The sequence below is a fragment of the Pongo pygmaeus genome, chromosome 15, assembly GCF_028885625.2.
Source record: "Pongo pygmaeus isolate AG05252 chromosome 15, NHGRI_mPonPyg2-v2.0_pri, whole genome shotgun sequence".
NCBI lineage: Eukaryota > Metazoa > Chordata > Mammalia > Primates > Hominidae > Pongo > Pongo pygmaeus.
Window position 1 is genome coordinate 80,462,834 of NC_072388.2, and position 18,913 is coordinate 80,481,746.

Here is an 18,913-nt window from a genome sequence, read left to right on the forward strand (position 1 = left end):
ATTTGCTAGAACGACCCTGACTCACTGATATATGGTGAAAGCTTGTTTGAGAAGAGGAAGGATAAAGGGCAGAATATGATGAATCTCTGGGGCCTGAGTGGTCATGGAGTCATCCACAGTATGAAGCAGTAGCTGAGCTGCTGTTTGTTGAGAGCCACAGAATCTGAAAGTGACAGATCCAGCACCAGGAAAGCTGGCTTGCTGGATGCCCCTGACTGCTTTTAGTCCTGCTGGCTAAAATGAGGGAAAAGGCAGTGTATTGCAGGTGAGGCCTGTAGTTTTTGTTCTCTCTTCTAGATGGGAAGAGAAAGGACCCACAAATTCCCAAGGATGGGCCAAACCAAAAATGTTACAAGTTTCAACTGCTCTCTTTAAAAAGTTAAATCTGTTCTGGAACAAAATTTTAGAGAAACCAGAAAACAAACAAAAAAACTGGGGGAGGTAACAATCCAGCAGTTTTTTTCAGCCTGGCTGCTGCTCTTGCTACAATATCCTCCCCCGCCTCCCTTCCTCCACTGCATTCCAGGATCTTCCCTGGCAGCTGTAACGTTAACAGTGCAAACACTGAATTTACTGCTAGGAGGCTGAGTAAACTGCAGTAGGGAGAAAAAAGAAAAAGAAGAATATTTTTAAAATGGCTTTATATTTTGTGGCTATTGCATCTAGATGTATTGTAAAAATTAAAATAAAATGTTAAACACCTGAAATTTGTAAATACAGAGGAATAATCCTGATCAGGGGAAGCTGCAAAAAAAATGTGTTAGTGGGACACAACTTCCTTGCTTTTTGCTGCCAGTGAGAGGACTGGAATTTGAACTCTTTTGAGTTTTGGAAACAGAGTATCTGTAATTGATGGTTTGCTTCCAGGGTTACCATGTATACCCTCTGGGACTGAACTTCTTTTTTTTTTTTTTTTTTGAGACAGTCTCACTCTGTCACCCAGGCTGGAGTGCTGTGGCATGATCTCGGCTCACTGCAGCCTCGTCTCCCAGGCTCAAGCGATTCTCATGCCACCACACCTGGCTAATTTTTTATATTCTTAGCAGAGATGGGGTTTCGCAATATTGGCCAGGCTGGTCTTGAACTCCTGGCCTCAAGTGATCCACCTGCCTTGGCCTCCCAAAGTGCTGGGATTACAGGCATGAGCCACTGCACCCAGCCTGGGACTGAACTTCTTATACTCTGACTCTCATGAGACTGACTCAGCCCTGGAAAGCTTTTAGGTCAGCTTCCACTTACTAGGCCACAGTTGTGCTGCGGCTGATTAAAAAAAAAAAAAAATTAATACAGAAACTTAAGACTATGTACGTAAACAAATAATAGGTAAAATGTGTTTTAAAAAAGGTAGGCCAGGCGCGGTGGCTCACACCTGTAATCCCAGCACTTCTGGAGGCCGAGGTGGGTGGATCACCTGAGGTCAGGAGTTCGAGACCAGCCTGGCCAACATGGTGAAACCCCATCTCTACTAAAAATATAAAAATTAGCTGGGCATGGTGGTAGGCGCCTGTAATCCCAGCTGCTTGGGAGACTGAGGCAGAAGAACCGCTTGAACCCGGGAGGCGAAGGTTGCAGTGAGCAGAGATCGCGCCATTGCACTCCAGCCTGGGGGACAAGAGCGAGATTTCATCTAAAAAAAAAAAAAAGGTAAAAAGATTAGAAAGGTTAATATAACAACTTAGGAAGAAAGCCTATTGTTTTTCTAAGATAGACCATTATGATAAATGGGAATTGTTTTAACTGGCTAAGTCCAGGCCTCCTAAAAGGCATACCTAAAATCAATACTGCAGGCTGGTCTTACTACTATCTGGGTCTTATTGGTAACTCTGCTATAAAGATGCCTTGGCCAATGACCTAGGGAGTAGATTGTGCAAAGAGTTAAAAAAACAGACATAAACTTCTCTCTTTGAGAAGGCTGGCTTACAAGGTTGGCCCTTGGTTAGCATCCGGAAATTTAGATTTCTGGAGAGTTTCCACCATCCTACAGATGAGAGTGGCTCACCCAAACTGTACAATGTTGAACACCTGCTTTCCTTCTGCAAGTCTGGTACATGCCAGGAAAAGATTGCCAACTTAACCAGCCCCCAGTAAAAACTCTGGGTCTCTAATAAGCTACCTGGGTAGAAAACATTTCACACGTGTTATCTTAACTTGTTGCTGCCAGATTTAAGCACTCCCTGTGTGACTCCTCTGGGAGAGGACCCTTGAAAGCTTACATCTGGTTTCCCCTACACTTCATTCCATGCTTTTCCTTTGCTGATTTTGCCTTCTAGTCTTCCACTATGACAAATTATAGCTGTGAACACAACTCTACACTGAGTCCTTCGAGTCAGCATAGATTTACTAGGAACACTTCCTACCAAATTACTGCACCTGAGGGTGTGGACTTGGGGTTCCCCAACACAACTGGGAATAAGTGTGAAATGTTCAAGAAATAGCAAGAGGACAAGTATGGTGGGAGTCACGTAAAGGGGAGTGGCAGAAGAGTTAGTTAAAGAGACAGGAGGGGCCTGATGTCAGGCCTTGTTAATAGAAAAAGTTTGGATTTTATTTTGAGTAGGACAGGAAGCCAAAGGAGGTTTCTGAACAGGAAGAAGTCTCAGTCTGGCTGCTGTTAGGGAACTGATAGTGGGGGAAAGAACAAAAGGAGGAAGGCCAGATAGGAAGCTCTTACATATAGTAAACACTTTGGTTCAGGAACCACTTCAGAAAGGAGAAACCTACATTTATTTTTAAGAATGAACAGAAATTTGACAGTGGATTTGGGCAAGGGAATGAGGAAGGCATCCTAAACAGTGAGGAGAATCTGTACAAAGGCCCAGGGGCATAAATTGTATGTTGTGTTTGAAGAACAGAAAAGGGTTTTGTATTGCTGAAAAAGGCTGCTTAGGGGAGGGGTACACTGAAGGCTCTGTGAATCATGCTAAGGACTGCATACTTCATCTCCCAGGCAAACAGGGAAGTAATGGAGGCCTGTAAACAGGGGAGTTATGGGGTCAAATTTGAGTTTGAGAAAGATTAATATGGTAGCAACATGATTGAGAAGCTGACAAAGGGCAAAAGTTTCAAAGTAACTGTCACATAACCCAGTTCTAGTGTAGCTGGAACTGTACACAGAGCCATATATATGCAATTTATGTCATACGTTACATATGCATAAGTACTTAAGCATTTTCATGTATTAAGAATAAATTAAAAACAAGTCTAAATCATTACTGAAAAGTGAAAACTGGTACAAATTAATCTAAATGTTTATAAAGTTGTTGATATAACCAGAGAATTATTAGTGATTTATAAAACACTGTATTATTATAAATCCCTAGCAAAATATATACCGAGAATAAGAAGGACCATAAAGGAATCTTGGGCTGCATTCTGTGGTCCCACAGTTAGTGGTAAGGGCCACTGTTATTTTGAAACTATATATGCATATTTATTATGATAAAACAAAATAACATTAATGTCATTAGGTACCAAGATTTTCAGCACCAGTGAAAGGAGATAACACAAAAGAAGCAAAAACTCTGATAAGGTAGAAAGGGCTCGCAGCAGACCTGTAATCTGTTCTTTCTTCTCACTGGCCCAAAACAGAGCGAGCAGATAACTCTCTCTAAGTATCATCAAATCACCTTAGAAATATGGTAAAGTATTTACTATATTTTTCATCCTTACTTTAGCATGTACTCCTACTTATTAAAAAAAAAAAGTTAACTGTAAAATAGCATTAGGTGTGTCCTTCAGGAAGTATAGGCATCGTTATCATAGGAGATGTCAGTTCCATGCCTGTTAATGGCCCTGAAGACCTTCCAGTGGGACAAGATGTGGAGGTGGAAGTGATATTGATGATCCTGACCCTGTGTAGGCGTAGGCTAATGTGTATGTTTGTCTTAGTTTTTAACAAAAACGTTTAAAAAGTAAAAAAAAAAAAAAAAAAAAGAAAAAGAAAAAAGCTTATAGAATAAGGATAATATATAAAGTATTTTTGTATAGCTGTACAATGTGTTTGTATTTTAAGCTAAGTGTTACTACAAAATAGTTGAAAAGCTAAAAAATTTATAAAAGAAAACATAAAAGTTTACCATATGGAAAACTAAAAGTTTACCATATGGAAAACTAAAAAAGTTACCATAAACTAAGGTTAATTTACTATTGAAAAAAATTTTTGAAAATAAATTTAGTGCAGCCTAAGTGTACACTGTTTATAAAAGTTTACAGTGGTGTACAGCAATGTCCCAGGCCTTCACATTCACTCAGCACTAACCCACTCACTCAGACTCACCCACAGCAACTTCCAGTCCTGCAAGTTCCATTCATGGGAAGTGCCCTAGACAAGTGTACCATTTTAAAATCTTTTATACCATATTTTTATGTGCTTTTTCTATGTTTAGATAGGTTTAGGTATACACATAATTACCACTGTGTTACAACTGAGTACGGTATTCAATACAATAACAAGCTGTAGAAGTTTGTAGCCTAGTAGCAATAGGCTATAACATATAGCCGAGGTATAGGCTACACTAGCTAGGTTTGTGTAAGTACACTCTATATTTGCACAACGATAAAATTAACTAGTGATGCATTTCTCAGAATGCATCCCCATTGTTAAGTGACACATGACTGTCCCTCAGTATCACTGGAGGACTGGGTCCAGGACCTGGCCTGGTGGTACCAAAATCCATGAGTGCTCAAGTTGTTTAGATAAAATGACATAGTACTTGCATATAGCCTACGCAATCCTCCTGTTTTACATCATCCCTAGACTACTTCTAATACCTAATACAATGGAAATGCTATGTAAATAGTTATGCTACATTGTTCAGGGAATAATGACAAGAACAAAAAGTGTGGACATGTTCAGTACAGTTGCAACCACCCATTTTTTCCAAATATTTTCAAATATTTGGTTGAATCCATGGATACAGAGGGCTGACATATTATATATAAGAATCCATCAATTTATAATGATGCTTGTGATATTGTGAAAAAAATATTTGATCTTCATCCATTTCCAGAAACATAGCTCTTAAAATCCCTGGAATCTCTTGAGGGATAAGAATGTCTTCTGTATGATAATGAGATAATTGGTGGCTGGAGGCTCCTAGATAGCCTTGGGATAGGATTTAGTTGCCAGGGAAACCAATCATTAGATTAGATTAGAGGGTTGGAATTTACAGTCCCACCCCCCAACCTCAGAAGGGCATAGGAGCTAAAAGTTGAGCCAATAAATCAATGCGCAATGACTTAATCAATTATGCCTGCATAACAAAGCTTCCATAAAAACCCAAAATAGCTGAGTTCTGGGAGTTTCTGGAAAGCTAAGCATGTGGAGATTCCTGGAGGGTGGGTGGCGTGATCAGATCAGAGAGGGCATGGAAGCTCTGCAGTCCTTCTCCCATACCTTGCCCTACACCTCTCTTCCATCTGGCTTTTTGTCTCTAACCTTTGTAATATCCTTTATAATAAATGTCAATTTATATTTACATTTACCCATTTATCATGCTTCCCAGAGTCCTAAGTGCTAGCAAATTAACTGAACCCAAGAGGGGGGTTGTGGGAACCCTGATTTATAGCCAGTCTGTCAGAAGCACAGACAACCTGGGGCTTACGACTGGCATCTCAAGTAGCGGGGACTGCTCTTGTGAGACTGAGCCCTAAACTTGTGAGATCTAATGCTATCTCCAGGTAGTGTCAGAATTGAATTAAATTGGCAGACATCCTGCTGGTCTCTGCTGGAGAATCCTCTGCAGAACTGATTGCTTACTTGGTATGTGGGGAAATACCCACAACATATCTGGTGTCAGAAGTGTTAACTCAGTGAGAAAGAGAAAGAAAAACACACCTTGGTTTGGTTTTTCCTATATCCTTACAATGCTCAAATACAAAGCAAAACAAAACAAATACAAACAAACAAAAACATACTCATTAGTCTCTTTTGGAGATTGCTTGGGTACCAAATTTTCATTTCACAACAGTGCAAAGGAAATAAGAGTTTATCTAGCTTTCTCTGGATGAGACTATATTTCAGGGTAATCAAAGACTTGATGAGAGAAAATTCTTTATAAAAGAATCCCAGGTAACAAATGCAGGAGGAATGGTAGAATTAGAAAGTCACCATTTTGCAACCCCTAATAATTAAAAGATCCAGGCAACAAACATAAATGGTTGCCAAAACCCCTAGGCAAAAGATCAATGAGGAACTTTAGAATGGTGAGATCAGGCTGATACCACCTGACCTCGCTAATTAATCTTAACATCAGTAAAAGTGGAAAAATCAGATACTACATGTCTCTCAATGTAATGCAATAGAAAGTACACACCACCACCTACCTATGAAATACTCTCAATAAAAAGACAGAACCAAATCTACCCATGTCTCTAGAACTAACTCCCAGTTTATAGAATAAACAGCAGATAATGGAACAAGCTCAATGACATTATAAGTTCATGACCAGCTAGACCCAAAACGTGGGAAACTGTATAGCACCAAGGATACTGCATATTTCTTTAGCAAATAAAATGACACTTAAAAACAAAGGAGTGGCTGGGTGCGGTGGCTCACGCCTGTAATCCCAGCACTGTGGGAGGCCAAGGTGGGCAGATCACTTAAGGTCAGGAGTTCGAGACCAGCCTGGCCAACATGGTGAAACCCCAACTCTACTAAAAATACAAGAAAATTAGCCAGGCATGGTGGTATGCGCATGGTATCCCAGCTACTCAGGAGGCTGGGGCAGGAGAATCTCTTGAACCTGGGAGGTGGAGGCTGCAGTAAGCCAAGGTCGTGCCATTGCACTCCAGACTGGGCAACAGTACGAGACTCTGTCTCAAAAAAAAAAAAGAAAAACAACAAGGGAGGGAGAATAGCAACAGATTAAGAGAAACCTAGGTTTTAGCTTGGAAATGAATTCAAACAAATAAATTGTAAATAGACACTTCAAGCAACTAGAAAAATTAAACAGTCTGGGTATTAGGTAAAAAAGGAGTAACGGCTAATTCTGTGATTTTCCTGAAAAGAAAATTCTTACTAGAGAGAGAGAGAGGTAAAAGTACACGCGGAATTTGCCTTAAAATATTCTAGGAAAGAACAAAAAGGCAAATCTGTGTAGGGTAGTAAAGATGAAAAGACCAGCAGAATGTTGACGTCTATTGAAGCTGAGTGAGGGGTGGTAAGGGGCGTCATTTTACCCTCTACTTTTATGCATGTTTAAAAATTTCCCAGGCTTGGTGTAGTGTCTTATGCCTGTAATCCCAGCACTTTGGGATGCCAAAGTGATCACCTGAGTTCAAGGCTGCAGTGAGCTATGATCATGCCACTACACTCCAGCCTGGGTGACAGAGTGAGACCATGTCTCTAAAAATATAAAAACTAAAAATAAAAAAACTAAAAAAAAATATAAAAACTAAAAAAAAATCCCTAATTAAAAAATGAAGAATGAATTAAATTATAATATTTAGTAAAAATTTTAAAATGATAATACACACTTGGGTGAGGTACAGGAAAAGAGGTATTTTCAAAGGAAGTAAACAGAATTACTTTTCTGAAGAACAATCTAACAATGTGTATCAACTGTCTTTTAAACTTTTACATCCAATTCAGCAAATTTACTTTAAAAATTCTAAGGAAATTTTCACAGATAGGCACAAAGATACATCTAAAATGATCTCCCAGCAAAACGTAAACGTTTGGTTTATGGTACCGTATATCTACATATACAATTTTTTATAGCCATTAACTATCAAATTGCAAAAAAGCTAAATGGCATGGAAAAACATTTATGATAAACTGTTAAGTGCAAAACGCAGGCTGCAACACAGAATACACATTTTGACCCAATTTACTTTTCTTAAAACTACTGATACACCTAAAAAAATCCTGAGGGAATATTCTCCATGATGTGAGTAGCTGTTATTTCTAGTTGATGGGATTCAGGTACTTTTAATTTTTTAAAAATAGTTTTCTATTCATGAGAATGGTATATTTGTAGTAAAAAAAAAATTCCATTTTTTTTAAAAGTTCAAATTTGGATCAATTCCTGAGAGTGGTTAGTAATGGAATAATAAACAGATAAGGCAGCGATCATTGAAATAATAAATGACAGAAGGGCAGCAGGACATGGCAGAATGGATACATTAATAATTTTTAAAAGCATTAATATTTAGAAGACTATTGTGAAAAAGGTCAAGTTTTAAATTGAAAAGTAGAGGTTTCAAGATTGTGAAAGTTAGAATAGGATGGAAGCACACACAAGCGTTGGCTGAGTGTAAACACCTAATCAAATTACCTAGGATGATAGACAAGGTTATTGTAGTAATAATCCTACCACAATCCTGAAAATAACCATAGTGGCATGTTAGACAGTTCTTCCTGAGTTTCTGTTTTGTATGCTACCCTGACAGATTTTTTTCTTAAATTTCTCAGTGAGAAATGTATTTACATACTGGAGTCCAAAAAGAAACGTTAGGATATTAATAAAAAAATAAATGCAATCTCATCAATTGAATTCAGCTTATGTAACTTGGGTCAAATCTGTTAAGTGAATAACTTTGGTATATTAAAATCTAGAAATTCTCACCAAACTGCACTCCATATACTATTTGTGGGTAATAATCAGTGAAGTCAGTCTTCTTCAGCCTCTTTATTCATTAGCTTAAAATTTTCAGTTGTCTCCTACATAAACCAAAAAGCAAGGAAAATGTCCAGACTACCTGGTTTCCGTACTTTCTTTGGCTCTTCATAGTCCTTGTTTTCTGGATTCGGAGACTCTAGAAAGCTGATATCTTCTGTGACACTTTCCCCGTCTTGGCTCTTGAGGCTGTCTTCCTCTTCTTGAATAGAGGATTCTAATTCAGATTCTTCTGAATCAAGAAATATTTGACCAGCAACTACTCTGCCTGCAGTAGTATGGTCCTTTACTGACTCATCTGATGTCAAAGTAGTCTGAGAATATAAAGTATTTTTAGTTATCAACAATGCCAAGACTTTCCCCAACCCTATTTGACCGTTATTTTTACTAATCCAGATATCACATCTCCTTCAGCTCCCTGAAGTGCCACACTCACTCATCTCGATAGGCTTTGGCATGTGTCCATCATGTGCCTTCCTTCATCACCTAACTTGTAGCCTTTTTGAATTTCAACTTAGATGTTATTTCCCCCAGAAGCCTTCCTTAATTCCCAAAGTCTGGGTTTGGTTTTCCTCCACATGCCCCCCACCTACCTTATACATCTACTTCCTGCTTTTATCTACATTCCCTCAAATCTAAAGATCAGAGCTCATAACTGACTGCAGGGTTGGGCTTGGTTAGTACTTGGATGGGAGAGCTCAATCAACCAATAAGTGCATTAGCTCACTGGATTTCTTTTTGAAAACTGGAAAGTGGAAACAAATGACACAAGTTAAATCTTCAAACTTAGACACACACACACACACACACACAGAGCACATTCAAGTTGAAATTAAATATTTACTATTCCCTCTTGTAGGTCAGTAATTTTTTCTTCCTCCAGAAAAACTAGAACTAATACTAACACCATCTGTCTTTTTCTGTCCTTTTTAATTCAATTGTTACTCAAAAGTTGCAGATCTCATATCCTTTCTAAGATACATAATTCATGCTTTTAAATCAGGCAGCAAATACTGGCCAATACACATTTTAGTACATACCTTGGAATCTAAGGATTCATCCTGGCTGCCTTCTTCATCTGCAAAGAAATTTTAAGACAGTTTAGTAATCTTTCTTGTTGGGAAATTATAGTTATTATTAAAAGAAAACATTTGAAAAATATAGCAAATAATAATCAAACATTGGATAAATAAACCTAGAATTATTTTAAAGTTAGCTATATTCAGCAATTGTTCAGAAAAGATCAAGTGAAAGGAAAAAAAAATGGGTTGGGGGTTTAGTTTCTCTCTTTCTCCAGGAAAGACATTAGCTTCATCTGTTACAAAGGTAGGAAGACCAACAGCCTCCATCAACAAAACCAGGTATTTCTTCACATTCCATCCAATTCTTGTGGGTCTATTTAGTCTATTTCTGAGAATGAGTTACTAAGTTCATAAAAATAAATCTCTAATTTCATACTCCGGGCTTCCACCTATTCTGTTCCTCTGCTCAGGATCTTGAGTTAGAGTAGCCCATTTTAGTGCTAATTAGTATTTGTATTGTTTACTACTATAGTAAGGATGGAAACTAAGAATTATTATTTGATAGCAGAGTTGCAAAACAAATATATTTAGGATTTGTGTTCTACTCTACTCAGAGATAACCAGATGCAGGTAAAAAGCACCATGGTCCTATCATATATTCACTCAATTGAGAGCTATGTAGTAAGAAATCAATAACTTATATTAAACAATGAAAAACAGCCACCGGTTACACCTTGCTTACACATTCACACAGCCTGCTTTGGTGTTGTCTGATTACATTAATTTTCCTTCTGTTACTTTTTCCATGTTTTCTGACTATTACTTTTCTGGCTGCTTGTTACTCTTCTTCCTGCTCTTACATAAACACATGCAACAACTCAATGTTCAGATGCAAATGCTTGATTTTTGTACTCCTTGCCAGTTTAAAACAGCGAATCTGTCAGATCATCTTTAAGTTTCCCTCTTGCTCTTAAAATTACCTGATTTTATTCAGGAGTGAGTTTCAGTTTTACCTGCTCCATAAGCTGTATGAGAAATTAACCAGTAGACAAAACCCTGTAAGACCATGTGATTTTTTACTAGAAAATGTGCTACTATAGTTGTCATTTATACTTTACTTCATATGGCTATATCCTAAATATCATTTGTAATTTGCAACTCTAAAATATAACAAAAAACCCGTGTTAAGAGTTTGTTATCAAAGTATTGAGTTAAGACTAAGAAGTATAACCAACTCAATTATGCACAAAATACAAGACACTACCTCACAATATTTCTTTTGAATATCTGAGGAAACTAGTCCACTAGTGAGGTTTTGCCATATATGAAAGTGCTGTCAAGTCAAAGAAAATTTAAATTACAGCTACTATTCATATTCACCTACTTTTAGATTACCTTCAAAGTATGTTCTACTTCTGGCAAGTGGAGAGAAGGGTATGCCACATATTAGTCCCACAGCGCCCATAACATTAGGCAATGATGTCAGTTAATTAACAATTGTCCTTCATGCTAACTTCTTCACAAGTATTACCAAAAGCCCAATTTCTAACATGTGGTTCAAATTCCATTCTCAGCAAATGTTTGGATAAATAAAAAAAAAACCATCTCTATAATATATCAAAGTTGTACTGTAAGTATATGTAATTATTCACAAACTTCAACTAGTTAATATATCAAGAACAGACATTAAATGTTTAAATGTATATGAAATATCCCCAAATACTGAATGAAACTTTAGATTAGTCGGAACTCTAAATCACTATCACTAAACTGTTACATTTAGTACCTCACCACAACAGGTTACATAGGTAGCTAACAGATGAATCATATAGACACACCTGTAAGTACACTTAAAGACATGTACATTTCACACAGCACAAGCTGTTAGGCATTAGAGTAGTAAAACGTGTTTTCGAACTCCAAGAAACATGATTTGTAACATCAGGGTTATTTCATGTGAATTGCATCATGCTTCTCTTTCTCTCCCTCTCTCTTCGCAACCTGGACTATATGCTAATATTACTGGTGGATAAGATAATTCTCAGTTACTAAACTGGGAAAGCCTACTCCAGGTGGTAGTCTCAAAGCATAAGCTATTTTCTTTTTCAAACTGATATAAACACTCACACAACACTTTTTAAAGAGTTGTTTATAACCTAGGAACTTCTGATAAGTAGTATTCAGGTAAGGATTAAAGAGACTGAAGTTATGCATAAATAAAAAGCAAATAGTAATGTTCTCATCAGAACACAGATATCAAGCAACAAGAAAAAATGCAAAAGGATTAAGTTATGCATTTCTCGCTCATCAGCATCACATCCAAATGGTTCATATTATTTTATTAATTGTACACCTTCCTTTGAAAAGGACCAGTTTTTATTTTTATTGTATTAGCTAACAAAACTGCAAAGTACCAGAGATATGCTTTCAGGGAAAAGTGACCACTACAAAATCATTTTTCCATTCATCATGTAAATTAAACAGACTGATAACCTTTAAAGACAGAAAGTCTAAAGAGTTTGGTGAAAACAGACCAGATATCCTGTTCTCTGCTTTAGCTCTAAATTGGTACAGATCCTAAGATACTCTCGATTCTAAATTTCTTCAATTCTGAGACCTGGAGAGCTAGGTCTGGAACCTGGCTTCATCACATGTTAATTCTGACACACATGGTTCAATAACAAAAGCTTGCTCAGCCTCTGTTTCTCAATCTGTCAAAAGGGGTAACACCTCTGTCCCACTGACTCACAATAATATTTTAAGGAACAACCAAAACAGTGAAATTAAACATCCTCTGCTACCTCAAAACTACTCTCTGAATTTATAATTATTACCTGAAATACCTGGCAGTGGACCTAACTAAAATGACTAACACTGCTTGGCACAAAGAAAAAAAAAAGGTTAAGCCATTTGCCTCTTCCTGCCAAAAATAAGAAAACATGCATTTGTGAGAAAAATTGTAACTTTTTCACTATTATCCTGAGAAAATGAAGAAATATCTTTTTAGTGTCCTCCTTTAAATTTACTAATAGAAAAGAGAAAATGTTTCCAATATTAGCCATGTGTTAATGACCAGGATATGTTCTGAAAAGTGTTATCACTGAGCGATTTCCTTTTTGTATACTTAAATAAACCTAAATGGGATGGCCTTCTACATACCTGGGCTATATAGTGTAGCCTGTTGTTCCTAAGCTACAAATCTGTACAGCGCGTGACTATACAGACTGCTGTAGGCAACTGCACCATAACAGTAAGTATTTGTGTACATAAACATAGCTAAACATAGAAAAGCTACAGTAAAAATATGGTGTAAAAGACTAAAAAACATATACGTGTCTAAGGCACTTACCATAAATGGAACTTGCAGGATTAAGAGTTGCTGTGGGTGAGTGAGTGAGTAAATGTGAAGCCTAGGATGTTACTGTACACTACTGTAAACACTGTACACTTAAACTACACTAAATTTATTTTTTTAAAAGTGTGCTACCATGTTACAATGGCTACAATGTCACTAGGTGACAGGAATTTTTCAGCTCCATTGTATTCTTACAGGGCCACCATCTTACATGGGGTTCATTGTTGACCAAAATGTCATTATGTAGCATGTGACTATATCATATTTTTACATGCTTCTAAAACATGATACTAGCTAACAGCTACCAACAGCGATAGATCAAGATTCTCTTTGTTGGCTGACCATACTCCACCTGGATAGATGCGATCTGCCCTGGGTAACCACTAATGTTCAAACACAAAATTATCACCAAAAACTTGATTTTTATACTGGAGTAAAACTTTAAACTTTGAGGCCGAAATCCTGTGAATGAAAATCACAATCGAAAATCCATAGCTTAATTTATACAACTTTATTTTACACAGGGTTTTTTTTTTTTTTTTTTGAGACAGAGTCTTGCTCTATTGTCCAGGCTGGAGTGCAGTGGCATAATCACAGCTCAGTGCAGCCTCAACCTCCTGGGGCTCACTCCATCCTGCCACCTCAGCCTCCCGAGTAGCTGGAACTACACGTGTGTGCCACCACACCTGGAGTTACGTAGAGATGGGGTTTCGCCATATTGCCCAGGTTGGTCTTCAACTCCTGGGCTCAAGTGATCCTTCCACTTCAGCCTCCCAAAGTGCTGGGATTACAGGCATGAGCCTGGCCCGCACAGGTGTTTTATGATATATGAACTTCATGTGAGCACAGTACTGCCTTTATTACCTTTTAGCATGCACATCTACCTTGTTTTAGTTCTGGCTAAGGCTTTTGCCTTTACCATTGAAATGTTCTGGCACAGCTTTAACTATGATGGAAATCAGAGCAGACATTTCTTGAATACCTACATCAATACAACCCAAGGATTTAATATATCAGTGTTAAGCCTTTTATTATAGCATCCTGAAAGCCCCAACTGTTGATCTTCAAATATCTTTTCCACTGGCATGGAGCTCTAAGTATATGAAATGTAGTCAAAGACAGACAGAAAAATTTCTATGCTTTAATTTTCTTTAAACTCTGCCAATTAAATTCAGAGGGATACACACCCTGCTCTTTCATTACTGTAATTCTCTTTAGTGTGAAGAATCCCTCATGGAGATTGTTAAATCTATGCATACCTGAGCTGTTCCAGACCTAAAACCAAATGTTTAACAAACCCATAAGAGGAATTCTAATGCAAGAGGTCCATGGTCCAGCAGGTACTCCACTCATTAAGCTCAACAGCTTCATTTCATGCTTTTTGATCAGATATTAAATACCTGCTAAAAGTGCTTCAAGAGTTATGTATAGTCTAAAGATCTGGTCATTAACTCAAACCATCACTACTACTGGAGGGAGGGGAGTGGACCTGAAAGAATGATGTTGGCAGTAAAGTAATTAGCATAGGGTTGGTGCTTTTGAAATGGTATCTCAGACCACATCATGGACAGAATTTAGGTTTAGGCCTCTTGTTTTAGAAGCAGAATGACGTTATGGCATTGATTTACAACTAGGACAGGTAATTTGGGGATTCAGATAACCATCTGGGAAATTTTCTGTTAAAAAAAAAGCTGACATTTATTTAAAAAAAAAAAAAGTTGACATTTATACTCTGTGTTGTCCCCCCAAAACGTCAAGCCACAGAACAGCTGTCCTGTTAACTGAAACAGATTAAAATTCCAAAGTTTTACTGTACTAATTTTTCTTTATCAACACTTAGAAAGACGAAGTTTTCATGAACACTCTCAAAATGGAAATTTTCAAATGTAGGCAGATTAAAACATTAAAAAAAGGGGGAAAAAATCAGAACCAGAATAAAAATTAGCTAAATGAAAATCAATTCAAAAGCACACAAATTTCTGTATCTATATAAAACGCATCTTATAAGAACCAAGATTTTCCCAAACATCATAAAATGACTGTAAACAAACATGGGTCAACTCAGAAACACTGTGACAGGTCACCGCTTTCTCAGGAAGGTTTCAAAAAAGTAGAAAGTGGCTACGATGAGATCAAAAGTCTTCGTTTTTAAACAGACAAACAGACCAGGGACCATCTCAGGTGTTAAGCAAACTCACCAAACTACTGTCAACATCCTGGTCTGGATGGATCCTCCTCTGCCCCAAAGTGACAGCTCCAGGTTTGTCAATTATTTAACTTACAATTCCCAAGCCCAGAGTTCCAGACCAGACCCTTCCTCTAACCCAGGATTGAGGAAGCTCCACTCTGGCTCCTGTATCAGGATTCATTCCTTTGGAGTCAATTCCGCGTTCGTGAGAAAGAGTCGCGTAAAGTTTGTTACGTGGGAGAGAGGTGTGGGCAGGGTGACCGCCCCTTCTTTTTCCACCCCACTCCACCTTCCTAAATAACCCCTTTGGCGCAGGCCAAGCAAAGCCAAAAAGCGAGTGACAGGCCAGTGCGAGGTGTGCCCAGGGAGAACGGGGTCCCGAGCCTGGAGACCCCACGGCCCCGCCGGCGGTAGAGGCTGGGGGGCGGCGGCTCTGGGCCTTCAGCCCGAGGGGGCGGATACTGACCCGAGGACGCCGAGGCCAAGCTCAGCAGCACCGCACAGAGCAGCAGCGTCAGCCCTATCCGGACCCGCATCCTCCTCTTGGGGCCGGTGCCAACCCCTAGAGCTGTCGCCTTCGCCTCTGCCACCACGGAGTCAGCCGCGGCCACCACCGCCGCCTCGCCGCGGCTCTTCCTGCTCTAGTCTCCTTCCTCCGCCCCTTCCCAGGCTTCCCTGAACCACCGCACAGCCAATCCCCGCCCGCCGTCGCGGGCTTCTGGTCCAATCACCATGGTCTCCCCGCCCGCCCCATTGCTCCGCCCCGGGGTCATTCATTGGCCAATCATTGTACGAAGCTCCCACACCAGCTTTCCCGATTGGACCACGACTCACGGACATGGCCCCAGCTAATTGGTAGCCCCTGGGTTCAACCGGAATCAGGGCGTGAGTCAAAGACTGGGAGAAAAGAGGCTCATCCAAGACTACAATTCCCAGAATGCGCTTCATGGGATTAACTCGGGGAGTGCTCTTGGGAAACGTAGTCCATCGTGGGGCGAGCTTTGCAAGTGCGGGTGACTGTTGAAGTTAGAATTTAACTAACACCTGGGCTAAATATTAACTCAAGGCTATGGATTCACAAGCTTTTTTAAATTGACCCAAAATAAATATTAAGGAATGATTTTAAGAACTTGTAATGTGTTTAGCATCTTTTCCTGTTTCATTTAAAAAATTTAAATTGGGCATAGTGATAAGAGCACTGAGAAAAATGCCACAGCTAGTTGAATTTGAGGTGTTTTTTAAAACTTAGATAAAACAGTACCGTGAAGTACGGAAACCAGGGTGCAACTCACTACCTGTCCTCCTTTCTCCGACAAAACAAAAGGAAATAAATCCACTCAGTACAGATTATCTCAATACAGTATTTATTTTCACTAGGTTCACCAGTCAATAATCATCTAGAAAATGTGCCAACAGCCTTTGAAAAATTATTTTAAACACTTGTCCTCATCCTTCTCCTCTTGTGAGTTGCATTGTTCTCTTCTTTCCTAACTAAAGTCAGGAGACCAGGTTCATGTGTGTGGAGGTAGAGGTGATAGTGATTGCATCACAGGCACAGAAATACTCTATGTAATAAGCACCAAATCCAGGCATGTTCCAACTGAGTAGCAGAGAAGTGGCTTGGTGTGCCCGCTCCTTCTTTCCTCAAACCGTGTCATTCTGCTTTCCCTATCATCCACCCACAGTCAGCTCTAAGGCCTAGCACTTAGTCCAGCCAAGTGAAGGGCTTTGGAAAAGTCTCTGCTGGCCACGTGTCTTAGCACTTCTGGGCATTTGTCTTCCTTCTTTTTTTTTTTTTTTTTTTTTGAGAAAGAGCCTTTTATTTTCAGGAAGATGGTAAAAAACCAACCACTGTTTCTCATTCACATCGGAGGAGATGAAGGAAAGAATTATCTCCTCCACAAACTTGTCTTTTCTACTACAACCTACTTGGCCCTCATCACCATTTCTGTCACTAACAATGTTCCCTCTGAGTTCCTCTGATTATAAATCATAGAGTAAAATCTGGTATATTTTCCTTCCTTTTTCATCTTATTGATAATCAAGTTCTATCAACTTAAACTATGTAACTTTTAAATTGTTTTATTTTATTAGGTACCTCTGTTCTCTTCCTCACTGAAAACTCCCCTAATGGCTTTCATTTTCTCTCACCTGGATGATGCACCCGAGTTCTAGCCATATTCATTGACATCACTCTCCCTTTAGCCTGAATCACATATCATGGCCATATTAATTTTCCTTAAACACTGCTTTCATATGCCTATTGAAAATTTTCAATGGCTACACTTTTCACAGAATAAAAAAAATTAGAACTTATTCTACTCACAAAATAGGAACTGTGCTGACAGTTCTACTCTGTTGGGGAAGTACCAGGGAAGAAACTTCTGCCTTCTACAGAAGAGCCAGTGATTATCTGTTTGATTAAAACTGGGGAAAGTTTGCTGCTTAGTTAAGGCCCAACTTCTTTTTTCAGTTTTGTCTTTACTGAGTACGTCTTATATTTAAGGGTTGTCCTGGGTGCAGCATGGACCAAATAGCCACTTCCCTTTTACTTTCCAGATTTCACATTAACACAATCATGTCTTCCTAAGGGTTCCCCTACCCTTTCTCCAACTGCCCTTGCTTCTTTCTCTTAGCCATAACTCTGGCATCCTTCCCAGTTTCATTCACATTTCATCTTGGATCACACTTCTCCAACCAGATCTGTCCTCATTAATCTTCATTTCTCTAAGAATCTATTGAACACTCACAATCTTGCCTTATAAACAGATTGTAAACATGCAGAGGCTGGAGATGATCATGTGATTCTGTGTATGGGTATATAGTGCTGGACTTGCCACCACTAGCACTAGTTAATTATTTATTGGTTGATAGATACGTCTTGCCTGTCTGTTGTGAGATTCAAAAGGGAGACACAGGATAAAAGCACTTTCTACATTGTAGGATGTTTTACATATAGTATTGTTTCTTATTGATTGCTTGGTTGAGGCGAAGGAGGGAAATTAGTTTTATACCCTTAATGTGAAAAGGGCTTAGAGCTGCTAGAGCTTTTGCCTTTAGCCAGCAATGAGTAAGTGACGTGCTCTGAGAATTCTCATAGGACCTGACTTCCTGGGGAAGTTCCAAGTCTCCAAAGTGGTTCAGAATATGCTGTGGGAAAGTCAGATTTATTTTATCAGCCTGCTATATTGCATGAGATGAATTAGAAAAAAGGTTGTGAATTCTCCATGGCCTATCCAATCTGTGCACACACTCCTCAAGGTTCCCTGCCAGCATTCTCAGTTAAGGTTATGTACTTGTACAAAATGTTAATATTATTTATTAATTCTCAGACTGCTTCAATATTTGCTCAGCTGTCTTTATTCCGTCTGTCCATATCAGCATTCTGGGTCATTGTCAGAGATTTCCAAGTTGCAGAAAACCTGTTTGCTCTGCATTGCAACACAGCAATGAGAGGTAGGTAATAAACACATTTTAATGCAGATGACACTGATGTAACCTCATTCCATTGAAATGAATCAAGCAATCAACAAATGCTGAGAACCTGAACGTGTTGAGGACATAAACCCAGCTTGCTTCTCACTTAAGGATGGTGAGACAACCTCCAGAGACTTTTCCTGAGAATGGGGCAATTGTCACCAACTCTAGTGGGATATATCCTTTCCTGTGCTTTTCTTTGCGTTCCGTTTGAATTGGTAATAGGCAAGACTGTCAGCATTTGTATTAAGGT

The 18,913-nt window shown here is 38.8% G+C and overlaps 1 protein-coding gene across 1 annotated transcript in view; it reads right to left on the minus strand.

The window, feature by feature from the left end:
* SEL1L (SEL1L adaptor subunit of SYVN1 ubiquitin ligase) overlaps window positions 1-15,887 on the minus strand; it is a 59,576-nt gene extending 43,689 nt beyond the window's left edge. The window contains exons 1-3 of the mRNA XM_054448536.2: window positions 15,650-15,887; window positions 9,659-9,696; window positions 8,701-8,932 (exon numbers count right to left, since the gene is read on the minus strand). Of these exons, the coding sequence (XP_054304511.1) occupies window positions 8,701-8,932; window positions 9,659-9,696; window positions 15,650-15,719 (340 nt within the window). The 5' untranslated portion in view covers window positions 15,720-15,887. The remainder of the gene's footprint in view (window positions 1-8,700; window positions 8,933-9,658; window positions 9,697-15,649) is intronic.
* Window positions 15,888-18,913: the final 3,026 nt, after the last annotated feature.